Below are 14,463 nucleotides of genomic sequence, written 5' to 3' on the forward strand. Positions count from 1 at the left end.
AACCAAGGTCCCCTGGGAATAGCCTTCCAGGGTTAAGGATGAGTGGCCCATACCTTATACCTCTTTCTACTGGGAAAGTGGCACAGACCCTGACCTGCTGCTTCATCTGTAGGAGGCAGATGGTTTCTTCATTCCTGTACAATGCCCTCCAGAACTCATCTTGACACCATGTCAAGGGTAGGCACATAAACCAGATGTTCATGTGTCTGTGTGTATCTGAGTGTGTGTGTATCTAAGTGTGTGTGTGTGTATCTCTGTGTGTGTGTGTGTGTGTGTCCGTGTATACACGTGCATGCTAAATGGTCCTTTCCTGTGGCTCTCTTCCCTGTCTTGGGGTCTCCTCTTCTTGTATCTACAGCAGGTACAGACCAATCAGTACTTGGCTGAAGGCTTGAAGGGACTCAGAAGCTCTCCATATCTCTACAGCTCTCTCCTTTGCAGGAGATAGTACAGCTGTGGCCACCCTGAGAGGGGCCCTCATCCAGCAGAGGAACTGACTTTAGTCACCAATAAGAGGTTGGACTCTGTTCCTAGATGGGCCTCGCTATGTCTCTCTGCATACCCTCTGATGGTGAGCAGACAGACAGAAAATCCTAGTCTGAGAAGGCAAAGGCAGTCACAAGCTCAGGCCCCTCAGGGATGAGGGTCTGAATCGCAGTTTTAGACAGGAATTGTCCAACTAAACACTGAGACTAGCAGAGGTGCATTGTGGGGGTGGGAAGGAACCAAACTGGCACTGAGGCAGTGGTAAAATAAAATCAAGTATCAGGCGTGGCCCTGACCATGCAAGCAGCACCCTAGCAGGGCGGTGGTCCATCCACTAACTGCCACATCGACACATTCCTAAGAAGACAAGTGCCCAGCGGCCTAAGGAGCCCCTACAAAAACATCTAATAAACGTGTTTCTGAGCTGGACCGTGGTGGTGCACACCTTTTTGGGGAGGCAGAGGCAGGCGCATCTCTAAGTTTGAGGCCAGCCTGGTCTACAAAAGCAAGTTTCAGGACAGCCAGGATGGTTATACAGAGAAACTCTGTCTTGGAAAACAAACAAAAAAGTGACTCTGAGTGAGACCAGAGATAGAATTGTGGACTCTGAGTGGCTCCACGAGCCTCTTTCCTACAGACTCTGCTGTAGCTGGCAGTCCTCTCTGTCTTGCCTGGTCCTGCTGCACCAGCTTCTTAAGTCTTCCAGGGGCTGTCCTCAGGAGGCCTCCTATGGTGTCTTCCTGAGCTGGTTCTACTGGGCCTCTATGCTGAGTACCCACGTTCAGCTCTTCTCCAGTGGCCTACAGTGGGCTGTTGGAGCCCTTGCCAATACACACAGAGCCACCGAAACCTAGGTCAGGTGTAGGAGCGTGAAAGCTCGGCTCCTTTAGAACTGGTCACATCCGTGTCACAGTCTGTGCCCTTGCTGGCTCAGGCTGAGGTGCGCCGCCTCCATGACGGCTCCCAGGCACACTTCCTTAGTGGATCATATCTATGCCGGTGAATCCTCAGGTCAGGAAGACATCAGCAAGGCTGGATAAATGCTCAGCGGCAGTACTAGACTCCAGATGCTGACAAAGAGCCTGGGAAATGGAAACCAAGTCCAACCCTGCAACAACAATCTGCAACAGCAATCTTAATGCTGTTGCAGACAGATGTGTTGAGGAACTCGGGTTCTGTTTCCAAACTGCTCAGAATTCGCTAGAACTGTAACAGATTCAGACCAGCGCAATCATCTCGAACAAAAAGAACAAAGTGGGAAGAGTTACAATTTCTGGTTTCAGCACTGACTTCAAAGTGACAGCCACCAAGACAGCACATGCTGGATGAGGACAGATCAATGGGCGAAGAAATTAATCCATAAATAAACCCTGCTATTTATAGTCAGAATGATTTTTGAAAACGGTGCCAAGAAGTTCCATGGGAGAAAAATAGGCCTCTCAACACATCTCTGTAACCATCTGATATCCACAATCAAAAGAATAAAGATGAACCCTCCCCCGACACCACACATAAAAATCAGCTCAGAGTAGATCACACACATAAATACGAGACCTGGAGCTAGCAACACACAGGCAAAATCCTCAAGACTACAGGTTCGGTGACTCCCCCACACAAAATACAAGCAGTGGATGCTCCCAGGAGCCCAGCATCAAAGACTCCAGCTGCAGATGACATGCCCACAAGGAAAAGACAGTCTGGCAGGAGAAGCAAGCATATAGCAGTCATCCATCTGATAAGCGTTTGCATCAAAGTGTAAAGAAATAACTCTTAAAATGAAAAACACCATAAAGATTTCTGCATGGGGTACTGCTCTGTAAACTACTTCCACGTTGCCACTCCTATTTTTTCAGACAAAAAAAAAAAAAGTTGATGTGCTGGAGATCAGAGGCTTTTCTTGGACCTGCCAGAGCTGAAGACAGGGGGTCAAGGTGCCCCCAAATCTACAAGGACAACAGAGTCCCAGATGAAAAGGGCTTCCCTGGAGCTAGTGGATCAAGAGCTGCAGGAGTACTTCCTGGAGGACCCCTGAGACTGTATTCCTAGGGTACCACCACTCGCCCATTCCTTTGTGGGCTTCATTCCAGGAAGCCAAAAAGTATTCATGGAGAACCCAGAAAGGTTCCTCACTTAGGACTAGAAGAAGAGAGAGGAACCGCCAGGTGAAACACACCCCAAGTCTCCCCTGTGGAAGTAGAAATTGGTTGTCCAAGGGAAAAATCCACTGTAGTGGGGAGGAGAGCTTTCTGAGAGCAAACTCTGCTAGCCTTGGCATCACCTGAGGGGAGGGAATGAGCTGGGAAACGTTGGTGAGGGTGCACACGTTAATACAGACTACAGACTCTCCCCACCTGACTTCTGCACGGAGCGAATGGCAGGGCATAGCACATGGTGAACAGTGCTGACAGGAAGGGACTTCCCACTGGATGAAGTCATGTTGTCTGAAGGTAAACTTTAATTGGCTATCGGCATATTGCAAATTCCACTACAACCACTGGAAATACTTTAACATTGATTTACGTGTGTGCATGTACAAACACACGTGCCATGGTGCATGTACAAAGGTCAGAGGACAACCTTCAGAAATCAGTTCTCTCCCTCCACCATGTGGGTTTCAGGAATCAAACTCAGGCTATCGGGCCTGTCAGCAAGCACCGCTCCCCACTGAGCCATCTCGCCAGCCCTCCTAAAACTATATTGGAAGAAGCGTAATTGGTGAACTGAGGGAGGAGATGGGGGAAGATCATGTCATGCTTCATGAAAATCAGAGAAGGCGAAGCTGGATAGGAAAGAACAAACACGGTAAGCGGACTGGCTACAAACAGTAGCCAGGAATCCAAGGACGTCAGCGTGAGGAGTGGTGCAAACACAGCACATTGTGGGGTACAGCAGGGCACACCCCTAATCCCAGCACTTGAGTGGTAGAAGCAGGAGATCAGAAATTCAAGGTCATTCTTGACAAGAAAGTGGGTTTAGGACCAGCCTTGGTTACAAGAGACCCTGTCTCAAAAAAGCAACCAGAAACCCAACAGAGAATGCAAACAAAATACTCCATCAAACCAAACAACATATATATAAAATCTTCACTGCTTCATACTCAGTGTGCAGTCCACAAGGACTTACACACAAATCTGCAGCAGTGTTACAATGATTCAAGAGCAGAAGTGGCCCAAAGCCCAATCAGGTGACAAATGGCTAAGGGAAATGTGATATAGCCGTGAATAAAATACTAAACAGAGGGGTTGTTTCTCACAATCAGAAGATGGAGGTGCTGGCCTTTGGGACAGCGTGGGTGAGTCTTGAAAACATTGTGTTGAGTGCAATAAGTGTGCAGGACCACACACTATGATTCCATCTAGGTGAACTGTCAGAGCAAGGATATCTACAGGGACAGAGGCTGCTGCCATGCCTGCAGGGAAAGCCTGGAGAAGAGTGGCTATAAGAAGGGGCTGTGGGAGAGCTCTCCACTCAGATTGTCCTGGCAGGTGTGCTGGAAGCCAGCGATACTGCACTCTGTGTGTGTGTGTGTGTGTGTGTGTGTGTGTGTGTGTGTGTGTGTGTTGTATGCTATGTGCCTGTAAGAAAATAAATAATGTGCCTCAGTCTCGAAGTTCTCAGTTTTCCATAAGAACGCTGGACGTTTTTCCAGTGTTAGCCGACTTTCAGAACACTTCCCACCCTCCATCAAAAGCCCACCAACTGCTGCAGGACGGCGCCGAGGTCTGCCCGGTGTAGGAGTCTACCAATTCATAGCCTCCAAAAGTCTGCACGGCAGTTAGTGTCTGTATACTCTCCACATCTGGATTCCCACACTAGGTCCCCACTCCAACACAGAGCCAGTTTCGATTCCCCAAAGTCCTGGTTCTAAGCACCCCAGCCAGAACCTCTGCCATGTCTACTCTTGGCACCTGGCCTAGGAGCTATCAGGCTGAAAAATGTAACACATGGACACTGGGGTGCCACGGGCAGTTGGAGGAGAGAGAGAACAGGAGCCCTACCTACCTATCTGGCTCTGAAAAGTCAGAGCATCAAGAGGATGACCCCAGCCCTGTATCCCACACCCACTCAGGAACAACACAGAGCCCATCAGATCTGGGAGGTCATACTTCAGAGAGAGAGGCCCAAGTATAGGGCAAACACTGACCATTGATCCTACCACTCGGGCGTCAGCACATGACGATTGCTCTCACCAGCTGCACCCTGGCATCAGGAATGAGACTGTGACTCCCCCCCCCTCAAATGTTCAGGATCTAAACCCTAGAACCTGTGGATGTGACTTTACATGGGATGCTCAGATTGGCAGCCACCCCAGAGCCAGAAGGGCGAGGAAGGACTGCCTTCTTGGAGGCTTCGGAGAGCAGAGCGTTGACAACATTTTGATTTTGGACACTGGTACCCCTGAGCACTGATGCACCGGGACACAAATCACCTGAGCACTAATGCCCCTGGGCATAGCATCAGGGGCTCTTCGCTCTCAGTGTGTGCCCCCCACTGGTCAGTTGGTTCTCCAGTTGATTGATGTATAGAAGGAGCAAGCAGCCGAGGGCAGCTTTGTGGAAAGGCCAGGTATGACCAGGGACGCTGGTAAGGATAGGGGAAAGTCCTAAGCTTCCTTGGGACTTTAGGAGACTATTGCTGGACTAGAGAGCACACGCTCTACCAGAGGCCATGCCAGAGTGCTGTGAAGTGACCTTGCACACCACACGCAGGGGTGGGGAAGACCAGCAGCCTGAACGCAGCACTCACCGACTGCGAGCTGTCCCTGCTGCTGTCCCGCGACTTGTTCTTAGCCAACCGCTTTTTCTTTTTGTGCAGGGGCCTCGACTCCAGGATCATCTCTTCCAGCTCAAAGGTGGGGTCACAGTGCAGGCGGCCTTTCTGTGTAGAGACAGGGTACTGAGCCCAGCCTGCGGGTGCCACCCCACCCCACCAGCCTGGACTTGCCTGTCCCAGCACATGGGCTTCTTACATTGGGCACAAAGCCCGGCTCCACCTTCTTCTCGCTCAGGTCATCCCAGAGCACATGGGCCAGTGATGGGGCTGTCTGCATGTCTTGGAGACTGGAAAACCGGTGCTCAGGGTTCACGGTGAGGAGCTGCAAGGAGCCCCCCTCTTAGACGCATCCCACAGAAGAATGGCCACCTGCCCTAGGTTGAAGCAACCCTTGAAGATGTCCACGGGTCTGAGGTGTTGGAACCTCAGGATCACAAGTGGCACGAGAGGAAAGGTGGCATCAAATAATATGGCCCAGGGGGTTCTGTGATCCCAGTGCCCTGATGCCCAAGGACAACAGAGGACCTGCAGGGATGTCCTACCAAGATTTGCCAGCAGGTGGCAGTGGTAGCCTGGTTAATGTTCTCTGATACTAGCATGTGGGCCTCTTATTACCGCGTAGAACCTCCAGGCTCTAGAAACCTAGGCATCTATCAAGTCGGTAGGGCTAGGTATCTCCTGTTCTGGTCTTGTATATAATAACCATTTCTCACACCTGTCCTGACTATGGGCTCTGCTATCTGCATCGACCCCTTGGGATGCTCCGATCAACAACACATTTAGAGAAAAGCTCATCATGTGATTAAGCAACCCGTAGTCCAGTCCCAGGATATGGTGTCCCTGCATCCCTGATAGCCGTTATCCTCCATCCTCCTTCCAGCCGTTATAGACAGAACCTGGCTGTGAGACAGGGACGGGGAGGTTGGCTTTCTTCTTTGTTTTCTCCCTGGGAGTGGTGAACCCAGGCTCTATGTACCTTTCAGGGTGGGGGCAGGAGCAGAGGAGACAAGAGCACAGTTTGAGCCATGCACCAGCTCGGTACCCTCTCCCTCCTAAAGGTATAATGCAGAAGGCTTGATGCCTGAATTCTTTGCCTGGGTCTGAGTATCTTGCGAAGTGGGTGATGGCGGCGTCCTAACGCATGGGTTCCTGGCAGGATTACAGACAGGGCTATGCCATTATTTAAGCCACCACGAGGGAGCAGTCAGGTTGTCTGTGAGACACTTCTGCAGAACTAGAAACCCTCTTCGCTGAGCCAGACAGGGTCTCAGAGTGGTTGTCCAGGAAAGGTTATGTGCTGGGGAAGGGGTCTGTGCCCACGGCAAGATGGGGTACCTCTCTGAGATGCTGACAGAGTGCAGAAGGGATAGGATTCTGCCAGGGGAGGGGGACGAGGAAGGAGGCTCACCTTCCGTAGCAGGGCGACCATCTCCTTGGACCAGGTGGGCACATACTGAACACTCACGGTGCTGAACAGCTGAACGAGCGACTCCACGGCGTTGTTCGAGTGGATGTCATAGGGCCTCTGTGGGCAGGGATGTACTGTACCCGGTGCCCCTCCCCACCCCTGCACCCAAGCACAAGTGCAAACACCCTGGGAGCCCATCTGCACTCCCTGGTACAGGACCAGCTCTGAAAACAGCAGCTACTTGATCCAGAGCCCAGGATCCAGCTTGCACCAGGACAGAACCGGGTTCCACAGCCCAGAAACTCAGCTGTCAAGAATATGTGTGCCCTACCATCACCAAGACCAAAGGCCTGGGTGGGTCAGTCTCAAAGGATGGGAGGTCCTGTGTTCATCAGACTGAGGTAACATGGAATGGTGGGGGTACCCCAAGAGAGGATACAGAGGGCAATATGAGGCCTTAGCAGATCAGTATCTCTGTTCTTAGAGAAAAAAAGCAAAGTCCCTTCCAGGAACCTGCTGGACACATGTCCTGTCCATCACTGGTCACTCAAGGAGACTCACTTGCTTAGGCATCTATCAAACTTTCCTAAAAGCCTACGTCCTCCTAGGTTTGGGTGTACCATCCTCCCTCCCTGGCTCTCAGCCAGTCTGGGGCAAGGAAGTGGCTAGCGTAGGGTCACAAGTCTCCATACCCATCCTCGTAGCAGCTCGTAAGCCATCACCCCCACAGACCACCAGTCCACCTCGAAGGAGTAGCCAGTCCCGCCATTGACGAAGGAGTGGAAGATCTCTGGAGCTTTCCAACAGAGAGAAGAAAGAGCTGAGCTGTGGGGCCAGAGGGCCTGATAACTGGGCAGCTCGCAGCCAGGCCTGGAAAGAAGGCTGCACGGGATCTAAAAGAGAACCTACCCACCATGATTCTGTACTGTTCCACCTGCACGGAGTAGCACCCTCCTGGAGAAATCCATAGTAGCTAAAACATTGTGCATAGCTAGACCATTTGGTTCAAGCTCAGCTCCTCTGTTCTAGGGAGTGTGCAGGGATGGAGGGGGCCATCTCATTTTTCCATCCATGACTCTCATCTATACCCGCAGAGTTTTCTATACATACACAATTGATCATATAAAAAAAAAAAACCCTTTCCCGTTAATCCTCTTGTGACTTTATGTCTGACCAAGGCAGGGGCATGGCCCTCCATGGCCAAGTGTCACCTGAGACCTTGGGCTTACCCATGTATGGTTTGGTCCCAGCTAAAGCTGTTGCCCTCTCCCCATCTTTTATGATGGTGGCGATGTTGAAGTCGGTCAGGTGTGCATGTCCTGTGAAGAGAGGACAGACACGGTTGTCCAGGTCCTGGGCTGGGTGCACACACTCCTCGCGGTGTCTCAGAGCTCCAGACACTCACCTTGCTCATCCAGGAGAATGTTATCAGGCTTGACATCTCTAGGAAGACAGAGGGTGACAAGAAAATTAGCTGGAACCCACGCCATTCCCGCCCTGACATCTCTGACAGTCAGGGGCTCTTCAGACGCTCCACCAGAGGCAGAAGCTGGAAGGCATGACTTGATATTTAGGAAGAATCCTAACATAGGACCTGGTGTGAGGTATGGAGGACACCCTCCACACTATTCAGAGGGCACCAAGGCCACTCAGAAGCCAGCGACAGAGAAGCCACCAGAAATCCATGTTCTGAGTCGTGGTGGCCAGAGAGTATCTAGGACTGCACAGAAGGGCACATACAGCTGAAAGCCCCCCAGGACTGTGGAAGACCTGCAAGGCCATGTTCCCTCCCCAGAGCGCCGGAACTACACGGAGGTGAACTCATGTACATTTCTCCCACAGCTCGGTTTTGGTCTTCTCCCCTTGACTTCCAGACACACAACTAGTACCAGTAATGATCACACACCCAAATTATGGTCAGATGACAGAACCCCCACGGCAGAGAGGCAGAAATCAGGCTTTTTTGACTAATAACACACCTCAGTTTCCACCAAGGCTGCAGGATTTCAGCCTAATTTCTGCTCCCTAATTCTACCTGCTTGCTAATTAGACATTTCCCAATCCCATCTGCTTTGCAAGAATACCTCAATCAGTGTGAAGTCCCAGGATGTGGTCATGGGACAAATAAGAGTCACCTGGATGGGGCCTTGTGATCCACCCATGAGGACTAAGTCCTCTGTGTCGAGACTCAAATGGGGTTGTTGGACAGGGTTGAGGAACAGGCATTTATGGGAGGGTAGGATACGAAGCCAGACCAGACTCTGCTAGACCAGGAATATCATCCCCTTAGGTGGTGTGACCCAAGGTTATTACCTGCCAACCATTCAACCCAGCTAGGCGCGTCATCCCACAGGTGTTCACGCACCTGTGGATGATGTGCTGGCTACGCAGGTAGTCCAGGGCCAGGGCCATCTCACAGATGTACAGCCTCACAGTGTCCTCTGAGAACTGGACGTTCTGCTGTAGGTGGTAGCGCAGGTCTCCACCCAGAAGCAGGTCCACCACCATGAACATGTCCTCCTCATCCTGGAAGGAATACCTGTGGGCGTCAAGGGAAGACCTGGCATGTGAATGACTGGGGAGCCGGAGCAACGAACAGCTCCTGCCTCACCTGGTCCTTCCTCCTTCCAATCTGACCGCCATCCTGCCTAAGGCAGCGACTACATCCTTGCTCATAGCTGCACCAAGACACCAGGGAAAACAGAACAGCCATGCCCCTGAGGGAGGTTTGGCTGTGGGGCAGGGATACCCATGAGTGACAACTGGAGAACCAGAAACAGTGACAATTCCTGGACTGTTTCAGGTTTCCCTGGTTTCTTCTATGAGAATAAACAAAACAAGACAAAAACACTGTTAAAAGAACATGAGACAGTACCAGTGAAATGCTTAGTACAGAGCTGGGCAAGAAATTGGTATTTAATGACCAGAAGCCATGGTGGTGGTAATGGTGGTGATGATGGTGACAGCAATGGTCATGATGGTAGTGGTGATAGTGATGGTGGTGGTAATGGTGGTAATGTTGGTGGTGCAGGTGGTAGTCATGGTGATGGTGGTGATGCTGGTGGTGCTGGTGGTAGTGATGGTGGTGGTAATGGTGGTGATGCTGGTGGTGCTGGCGGTAGCAATGGTGATAGTGGTGATGCTGGTGGTGCTGGTGGTAGTGATGGTCATGGTGGTGATGCTGGTGGTAGTCATGGTGATGGTGGTGATGCTGATGGTGCTGGTGGTAGTGATGGTAATGGTGGTGATGCTGGTGGTGCTGGTGGTAGTGATGGTGATGGTGGTGATGCTGGTGGTGCTGGTGGTAGTCATAGTGATGGTGGTGATGCTGGTGGTGCTGGTGGTAGTGATGGTAATGGTGGTGATGCTGGTGGTGCTGGTGGTAGTGATGGTGATGGTGGTGATGCTGATGGTGCTGGTGGTAGTGATGGTAATGGTGGTGATGCTGGTGGTGCTGGTGGTAGTGATGGTGATGGTGGTGATGCTGATGGTGCTGGTGGTAGTGATGGTGATGGTGGTGATGCTGGTGGTACTGGTGGTAGTGATGGTGATGGTGGTGATGCTGGTGGTGCTGGTGGTAGTGATGGTGATGGTGGTGATGCCGGTGGTGCTGGTGACAAACTGATGGTTATGGTAATGGTGATGATTGCGGTGGTTGTGGAGAGAGTGTTGGCTGATAGTGTTGACGGTGGTAGTGCTGTGATGGTGATGGTTGTGATATTGATGGTGATGGTTGCAGTGGTGGTGGTGATAATGAGAGTGGATTGGTAGTGGTGATGGTGTTGGTGACAGCGGCGGTGGTAGTGGTACTGATGACGGCTGTAATGACAGCGATGCTGGTGGTAGCAGCGGTGATGCTGATGTTGGCGATAGTGAAAATGATGGTAGCGGTAGCAGAGCAATGCTTTAAGGATGTCCTTCCACTCGGTAATGTCTTTTGTGAGCTCTCGGTGGTAACTCTAATTTTTACACAACTGACTCAGAAGAAAGTTACAGAGAATTCACTTTCATGTGATGTCCCACTCCCTGCCCTCCACAGCCACCCTCTCTCATCCTCAGTGGAAGGAGGCCTGAAGAAGGTGGCCCAGGCAGGAGTCTAAGGAAGGGGTCAGGAAGAGGGTCAAGGAGCAAAGAGAGCTGGGATGTCATGGTGACCCCATGCACACAGCCCTAGATGGAAGGTGACATCCCTCAGAGGGATGCAGTATGGAAAGCTAGAATGTAATATAGATTCTGAACTCCTAGCTTGTGGCCCAAGTCACACCAACACCCATTCAGCTGTGCACAGCAGCACTGGGGATCTCCTGTTTCACAGACGAGAAGACTAACCACAAAGACATCAGGTGTGCTGTCTACAGCATGGCAGGGGACTCAGTCCAGAACCCATGTACCCGACCATTAGGCAACACTGTCTTTTCGAAAGCCTGGGGAGGCTGGCTTGCTAAGGTCCCAAACAGGAAAATCTTGGTCTTCCTCTTTTCGAAGACATCTCAGTGCCAACGCGGTGTGGCTCCCACCTGACAGCAATTCCCCTCCTTTCTCCTGGTCCAACACTGTGCCTGGGCCTGACCTCCCGAGCTACTGCATGACAGGAGCAGGTTGGAGGGGCACTTCTCACTGAGACCTCCTCCCCACATTAGAATGGTGCTCAGCGTACTGACAACCAGATGGGATGTGCACCACAAAAATGCTCTCTGAACCCATCACTCTCCGGCCTGCCTGGCAGACAACAGCCATAGCACACTAGAGCGTCTGAGTAGGAAGGAAGCCACTGAGTCATGCCGCGTCGCCTCTGGGAAATGACCACTGTCCACTTTGAAGTTTCTTGACCCTACTGTAGCAAAAATAAAACAGCAGATTGCAGTTGTGGGGATGGTTCTGCGCTCCCCAGCCAGTCTTGGGTTCACTGCCAAACAGAATACACTTGCTTTCCACTACCCCAAACAGCAGTTAGCTGCTCCTTCCTGAAGCTCTGCTGATGGACACAGGGTCACCCACAGGGGCGGGACACCTGTGACTTCTAAGGGCTACTTTGCCAGAGATCCCTGCTGTTGGAAACCCTGTGGTCCACCTAGCCTTTGTCACTCATGCCTGTTGAGGAGCACAGCACAGGACGGTCTATGTGGGAAGTCTATATAGCCCACTATAGGAAGTGGTCAAGGAGAACCCCTGAGTCCAAGAGATCCATGTACTGGAGGGGGAAAGGCCCCTTTGGGTCAGGGAGCAGTCCTGCCATGGAGTGGACCCTAGGTCCTTCCTGGACAGCTCACAGGTTCTTATGTATTTAGCCCTCATTTTGTGCAGTGTGCTGGCCTGAATGGAAATGGCCCCCCGTAGGCTCATAGGAAGTGGCACTATTAGGAGATGTGGCCTTGCTGGAGTAGGTGTGGCCTTGCTGAAAGAAGTCTATCACCAGGGTGGGCTTGGAGATTTCAGAAGCTCGGCCTAGGCCCAGTGGCTCACTCTCTCTTCCTACTGCCTCAGGATCCAGATGTAGAACACTCAGCTACATCTCCAGCACCATGTCTGTCTGCATGCCGCCATGCTTCCCCCATGACAATAATGGACTAAACCTCTAAACTGTAAGCCAGCCCCAATTAAATGTTTTCCTTAATAAGAGTTGCCATGATCATGGAATGCTAAATCCTCGGCTCCTAGCAGACCCGTGGAGAGTCTATACAAATCCCAGCACACCATGGGCCCCTGGAACCAGTAGGCTCTGAGCACAGAAGCTGAAGAGATGGTGGGGACAGGGAAGACTTAGCAGCAGTGAGGCAGGGGAGCATCCCAGCAGTATTAGAGCCAAAGAATAGTAGGGCCCCTTGTCCCATTCCAGAGGGGCATCCCTGGCAGGCCCTCGGTGGGCTCACCAGAGGTTCACCAGGAAGACATGCTCGATCTCCTGCAGGATCTCCAGCTCCCGGAAGACGTTGCGGACCTCGTCGCGCTCAATGCATTGCTGCTTGTTCATGTACTTCATGGCATACATCTTCTCCGTGTCCCGCTTCTGCACGATGCACACCTGGGGGCCAAGGGCCAGTGAACAGAGTGCCGGAAACCGGACTCTCCAGCTGCCTCCACCCTGAAAGAGCCAGGGTTCCCAGCCGGCCGTGGGACAAGGCTGTGAACAGGCCCCATTCTACAGACCCATAGAACCCAGTCTCAGTGCACCCAGACAAGAGTCCTAGCTTCATGGTGGGCTTTCCCTTAAGGAGTGCTAAGCCTCCCCACCAGCCATGAGTGTGCGTGGTCACACCTGACACCAAGCTTCAGCATCCCCTTCCTTCTCAGGGCTTGCATCAGCAGGCAGCTTTGAGGGATGCTGGGAACTCTGGTGTGGTTTGAGTGTGAAATGTGCTCTCCACAAGTTCCTGTGTTTAAGCACCTAGCCTCCAGCTGGTGGCGCTTTTTTGGAATCTTGCAGAAGCTTTAACAGGTAGAACCTCGCTAGGAGAAGTAGGTCACTGTGTTTGGGAGCAGGGGGTGTGAGGTATAGTTTGGCCCTACTTCCTGTCTGCTCTCTGCTTCCTGGAAATGCCCTCACAAACCCTTCCAGAGGCATGTCTCTTAGTTGATTTCAGCTCCCATCAAATTAATGTTCAAGATAACCATCACCTGAATAAAGGAGAACCCACTTAGCACAAAACTGTGCGTCGGGGAAGCCTCCACCCACCACCGGATCATCCTTTCCACCCAGCAGGAACTGTCCACGATAGCAGGGCCCTGTACAGTCCTTAAGGCACAGCACTTTCTGAGCCCTGCACTGTCATGGTCAACCACCAGTGCTGACTGGCATCACTTAGCAGAGAAGAACAGGTGAGAAGAGGACGAGGTGAGCAGAGCCGCTGGTATCCTTTGTGGCCAGGAAGTGTCTATCAGAACCAAGGACAAATACTCCCAAAAGGAAACAGGAAGTTAACACTCAAAAAGCTGGTGCCAAGCCAGTGCCTGCCTCCACTGCAAACCACAGTGACCCTCTTGAGGACAGGTGACTCAGGTAACCAGAGCCACTGCTGAGGGTTTCTACAGACTGTGATCTCTAGGGCTTCATGGAACACTAGCCGCGGGTCAGAATAATTCTGGATCTCAGGGTGGGTAGGGCTCCCAGGTGTCTCTGGAAAGCCTGGAGCTTGCCATACACCCCAGTGGCACTGGCCTCAGACCAAACCTCTGGATCCACCCTGAGGGGACCCACATTCCTTTTCCTGGGAACACACACAAGGTAAAGGTTTCTAGGACTGGTGGATGTCCAGGCACGGCAAACTAAATGACCGCCACTCAGCCACTGAAGAGTCACCGAAAGGACTTTTAATGACATGTAACAACTTTGGGACACCAAGCAAGGACACTGAGCTGTGCAGTATAAACAGGAGGGTGACACACAGTCTGCACAGAAGCTAGACATGAGCCATGGAGACAAAAGCAGCCGGGGCAGATGGAAGCTGTGCAGAGACTTCTTGGCTATGGTTTTTGTCATTCTATTGTGAGGTTCTGGTGACAGCCGGTGGCGCTTCTGTGAACCCTGCCTTACAGCAATGGCAGTAGAGCTGTCTGGCACTCTGGTCTTGGATGAGGGTCTGTGGATGAAATGGCTGAGCAGTTCCTCTCAGTCCTGAGCCCTACATATCCTCCCACCACCCAGAGACACACCCTCTGTGTATCCACAGCTGCAGTTTCCAAGGCAACACTGCATACATAACACCTTGCCCACAGGCATCGTAAGCCCAAGGGAGCTAAGTCTGAGACATGAGGCCAACATGGTATGGAGGAAACATCTGACTGCCCCCGGGAGCCCA

General features: G+C 51.9%; 1 protein-coding gene across 1 annotated transcript in view; it reads right to left on the bottom strand.

Annotated features, from left to right (window-relative positions):
- Stk32c (serine/threonine kinase 32C) overlaps nucleotides 1–14,463 on the bottom strand; it is an 84,463-nt gene that overhangs the window by 3,421 nt on the left and 66,579 nt on the right. The window contains exons 3-10 of the mRNA XM_038344682.1: nucleotides 12,538–12,689; nucleotides 9,033–9,206; nucleotides 8,073–8,110; nucleotides 7,897–7,986; nucleotides 7,360–7,463; nucleotides 6,668–6,784; nucleotides 5,456–5,581; nucleotides 5,233–5,364 (exon numbers count right to left, since the gene is read on the bottom strand). Coding sequence (XP_038200610.1) covers nucleotides 5,233–5,364; nucleotides 5,456–5,581; nucleotides 6,668–6,784; nucleotides 7,360–7,463; nucleotides 7,897–7,986; nucleotides 8,073–8,110; nucleotides 9,033–9,206; nucleotides 12,538–12,689 — 933 coding nt within the window. The remainder of the gene's footprint in view (nucleotides 1–5,232; nucleotides 5,365–5,455; nucleotides 5,582–6,667; nucleotides 6,785–7,359; nucleotides 7,464–7,896; nucleotides 7,987–8,072; nucleotides 8,111–9,032; nucleotides 9,207–12,537; nucleotides 12,690–14,463) is intronic.

Source organism: Arvicola amphibius, chromosome 1 (genome assembly GCF_903992535.2).
Source record: "Arvicola amphibius chromosome 1, mArvAmp1.2, whole genome shotgun sequence".
In the NCBI taxonomy this organism is placed as follows: Eukaryota; Metazoa; Chordata; class Mammalia; order Rodentia; family Cricetidae; genus Arvicola; species Arvicola amphibius.